The 5,000-nt window shown below is 40.9% G+C and overlaps 1 protein-coding gene across 2 annotated transcripts in view; it reads right to left on the bottom strand.

Moving 5' to 3' along the window:
* Nucleotides 1-2,439: 2,439 nt before the first annotated feature.
* The window catches only part of LOC306767952 (uncharacterized protein), a 7,386-nt gene continuing 4,825 nt past the window's right edge, over nt 2,440-5,000 (bottom strand). Inside the window, exon 5 of one of the 2 annotated variants that reach the window (XM_079256127.1) lies at nt 2,440-3,866. In XM_079256127.1, the coding sequence (XP_079112253.1) occupies nt 2,551-3,866 (1,316 nt within the window). In that variant the 3' untranslated portion in view covers nt 2,440-2,550. The remainder of the gene's footprint in view (nt 3,867-5,000) is intronic. The other variant, XM_079256128.1, reaches the window with a different exon arrangement.

Raw genomic sequence — 5,000 nt, 5'->3', positions numbered from 1 at the left:
GGAGCAGACCATTTAAAAGATGAGCAACAGGTGTGAAGAAAAGAAGAGCAGAAGAGAAGAGAAGCAGGACAATGAAGGAGATAGGGCTCCTGGAAAATGGAACACGATGATGATGGCGACGGCGATGATGATGACGACGATGACGAGGAGGAAGGGACCGCTGAGGGCCCAGTGACGACTGGTCCCACCGCGGCTTGGTGGTGGCAAGGCAGAGCCTGAAGTGCAGCAGCCAGTCTTTTTTTAACCTGATTTTAGTTTCTTTATTTAATTTGTTTTAACATGCCCCGGCCAACCCCTTATAATTCTCCTCTGACACCAACAACACATTTTACGGGATGTTTTTTCTTTATCAGACCTTCTCTGTAAACTCAAATGATTGTGTCTGAAATCCCAGTAAATACTCCACCCACGCCACATTCCAAGTCACTTAAAACCTCTTTCCTCCTTATTGTGATGCTGTGTTAACTTGAGCAAGTCATCTTGACCATGTCTATGTAACTGAATGAATCAAGTTGCTGCAACGTGATTGGCTGATTGGGCATTAGCATGTTGCAAGTGATCTCCTTAAAGATTTGTTTACTGGCCTCTCCTTAAACCTGAAGAAAATAAGATGAACAGACAAGAATCTGAAAGAAAATAATAAAAAATAGGGATGTGGGTTTAACTAATGTTGGAATAACATAAGTTTCTACACTTTTCTTTACATAATAAACATGGCTTTTACAGACTGTAAACAGCTGCTGATCTCTGGAAGTTTGGAGGTTTAGAGACGTGCACGGCCGTGTGGAAGGCTGTAAACACAACTTTTTATACACTAACAGCTGCTGTCACCATCTATTTATTTTTTCATTCAGAAACTTTTAAGATCATTCCTAAAATAATTCTGCTGCTGTTTCATACTTGCTTGAAAGTTGTTTAATGTTTTAAAGTTTTTTCTTTTATTTTGATGGAATATTGCCTTTGCCAGTGCATCAAATAAACGTATGCATTTGATATTATCTTTGTCATAATATATATTTATACAATATATTAATGCGCATTCATAATTAAGAATATACAATTGTTATAATTATTTTATTGTACTGTTTATGTGATAATAGATATAGAAATTATAATTAAATGAGTAATACTTTATTATCCCAGAAAGAAACTGCAAGTAATATTAAATTTCAAAAATTGATTGAAAAATGCATAAATAAATTTGTATTGTATAAACACCTCAATAATAAAGAAATCCATAAATAATGTCCTGTAAAGGTCTTGTAATGCCTTTCTGTATGTGTTGACGCTGCATGTTTTGGTCACCATGTCTCTGGGAAACAAGCCGGACCCCTCGTATTTCTGCAGCTTTTGATCCTTTAGCGCCGTCTAGTGGATGTACAACGCAACAGCTCCTTCAGAGCATCAGTCCCACCTGCAGCTGATGAGATACTCTGTTATCACTTCATGAATCATTTAAATTCTTGCAGCTTCTTATGTTTCATGTCGTCCCATTAAGTCAAACTGGGAAATAAACCTGAGACGTCAACTGGACTGAAGATCTGGAATAACTTGCTGATTGATCCACAGCAACACAACCAAGGGGAAGGAGATGGGACACTTCTGGCTTAATCCTTTAATAACCTATAAGATTTTATTTTTTTAATCCCTGAGGCCTTTAGTTGGCCAAAATGATCATTTTTGATGCATCCTGTTTTATTTTTCGAACAATAATTCTTTGACATCGTGTTTCTCAAACTTTCTGAGCCACAAGCGAGAATATTTGTTGGTGTTTCCAACTCCCACACAACAGTGATTGTGTGATGCATGAAACGAGTCGCCCTGCAGCCTCCTCTAAACCAGTGTTTCTCAATTCTGGCCCTCAGGCCCCCTTGCCCTGCATGTTTTATAGGCTGAGGAAGTTCAATAATCTGACTGGAGGAGGATCATGTCTAAAACATGCAGTGCAGGAGGGCTTGAGGACCAGATTTGAGAAACAGCGCTCTAAACGTAAGGCTGGAAGACTGTCAGAATCTACATAAACAAGGAGGATAAAGTGGTTTCTGGTGGTTTACTGCTGTAACAAGGCTGCTACATGCCTAAAATCAGCTAATCTTGCAGAGATAAAGTCATATTCACATTTCTATTATTTCATGTGCATCCACTTTATTTTATTCTGAAATTAAAGTTTTAATTTATCAAATTTATTTCTGCATCAAAGGCTTAATTTTAACAAGCCTAAAATAAATTATAATGATCAATGTAGGCTTCATATGTTTTACAATCATCTGGCACCTGAAATGACGTCCAGTTTGACCAGAACTGGTCCGGCACGGTTTTAAGGGTCAAACAGGATCAATATTAATGAAAAAGCATCATTAACTAATAGCATTGTAAAGAAAAAATGTTGAAATCACACTGAATAATCCCACAGACGCCAAGCTTTCTTACTTTCACCTTGTTTTATAAAACAGCCCTGCTGATTGGCTGGCGGTGCAGTGCAACACGCCCACCAGCATCTGGCTGACACAGACACACCAACCATCATGTTTCATCAGAAAAAAAGATATTTTAGTCCTTTGCAGCCGTTTCTTTGGTGCGTTTGGCCCCTCCCTCCTCCAGCAGGTGATCCTTCTCATGTTTCCTGAAGTCGACGTGCCGTAAGAACCCCTTCCCGCAGGTTTCACAGCGAAACACCGTCTCTCCCACGTGGATCCGCCGGTGCAGCTTGAGGCTGGTGCTCTGAGCGAACCTCTTGCCGCAGACGTTGCAGCCGTACATCTTCTTCCCCGAGTGCAGCACCATGTGCACCTTCAGATTGCTGGGGTTGCTGAACTTCTTCTCGCACCGATCGCAGGCGTACGGTTTCTCCCCCGTGTGGACTCGCATGTGAAGTCGGAGCTTCCCCAGGGAGCTGATGGTTTTGCCGCACACGTCGCAGACCGGCTTCTGGCCCGGTTTCCTCCCGGTGTGGATCCTCATGTGGTTCTGGAGGGCGCTGGGGTGGCCGCAGCGCTTGCCGCAGGTCTCGCAGACGTAAGGCCTCTCCCCCGTGTGGGTGAGCATGTGGTGCTTCAGGGCGCTCTGATGGCTGCAGCCTTTCCCGCAGACGGCACAGGTGAAGAGTTTCTCTCCGGTGTGTCTGCTCAGGTGGCTTCTCAGGACACTCATGTCGCTGCATCCCAGCCCGAGCATGTCGCAGCAGCTCGCCTTCTGCGTGTGGGTGACTCTGTGGGTGGCCAAGGAGGAAAGCGACAGGAAGGCCTCGCCGCACACTTCACAGATGAAATCTCTGTCTCCGGTGTGGAGGCTCTCGTGGTCGGCCAAGCTCCGCCTGCAGTCGAAGGTCTCTGGACAGACGGAGCAAACGAACGTCTTCTTCAGCGCGCAGCATCTGTGCCGCTCGAACGCCACCTTTCCGGCAAAGTGGCTTTCACACAGCGTGCACGTGTAGCTCTGCTCTGGAGGCCAGACGCCTGGTTTCTTCACGCTGTGATTGAGCATGTGTCTGTGGTAGGTGGATTTGTAAGCGAATTCCGTCCCGCAGTCGGAGCATTTGTAGAGTTTCTCTCCGGTGTGTTTTCTTAGATGTGCGTTAAGCCCTCTGAGGACAGCGAAACGTTTGCCGCACTCGGAGCAGAAGTGGGGCTTGGTGTGAATCAGGTGGTGTCTTTCCATCAGGCACTTCTTGGTGAATAATTTCTCACAGGAAGGACATTTAACAGAACCAACCATCTTCTTCTTCTTCTTCTTGACGCTTGATGCCATATCCTCCTGGACGGCGTCCCCGTCGCTGACATCAGGTGTGTGAAGATCTGGTTCTGGTGACTCAGTCGGAGGTTCAGACTGAGGTTCACAGCTACTCTCCTCACACCAAGCTGCATCTGCTGAAGCATAAAACAAACCTGAAATGAGGCGATTGAAAGTAAATAAAGTCAGGCAACATTCCACATGAGCTGAACTCAACTCAACTTTATTTATAAAGCCCTTTAAAACAACCAGAGTTGAAACAAAAAGCTGTACGCAATCAGCCAAAATAAAAACAAAATAAAACAGTTCAAGTGCAAATAAAAAACACCATAAAACAACAGGTCATACGAGGAATACGGAAATGAAATGACAAAACAAACTGCATAAGTAGTAAGTAAAAACCAATAATAAAACTAAACTACAGCAAACTGACCGGAAACCGTCTCACGTTGGATTGAAGGCCAAGGAATAAAAATAGGTTTTAAGATGAGTTTTAACAAAACCTGAAGGAGAAATAAAACTATAAACACACTTTCCAGCGACAACTACAATCCTTAACGGGAAGATTCTCGCAACGGTTGTTTGGTCCGCTTTAAACAGAGCGAGGAGGGACAGTACGATTCGTTTGGCGAAGTATGAACACCAAGCGGACTCTGATGACGCCCAAAGAAGCGAACTCTGGTCGGCCTGAATGCTGGGGGTCTCGGTTTGCTTACAAATCGGCAATCAAAAATGACATCTGCTGACCGCAATAAAAGGGTCGAGAAGAAGAAGAAGTGATGCAGATTATTGATTAGGTAGGAGGAAAAACATATTCAAGAGTATTTTTTCGGAAAACAAATGTCCAGGACAAAAAGATTAGAGTCCTTTTACTTTTTTTATTTGTCTAATATCCATAGACAGAGTATAAAAAGATGGACATATGTTTATATATATATATGCATATATATATATATAAAAACATACATATATATATATATATATATATATATATATATATATACACATATATATACATATATATACATATACTTATATATATACATATACATATATATATATGTAAAATATATATTTTACATATATATATATATATGTAAAATATATATATATATAAATATATATATATATATATATATATATATGTAAAATATATATATATATATATATATATATATATATATATATTTTACATATATATATATATATATACACACATATACATACATATATATATATATATATATATATATATATATATATATATATAT

This window comes from Telmatherina bonti (genome assembly GCF_933228915.1).
Source record: "Telmatherina bonti genome assembly, chromosome: 17".
Lineage (NCBI taxonomy): Eukaryota > Metazoa > Chordata > Actinopteri > Atheriniformes > Telmatherinidae > Telmatherina > Telmatherina bonti.
Note: the sequence above shows the minus strand (reverse complement) of the source record. Positions and strands in the feature narration are given on the sequence as shown.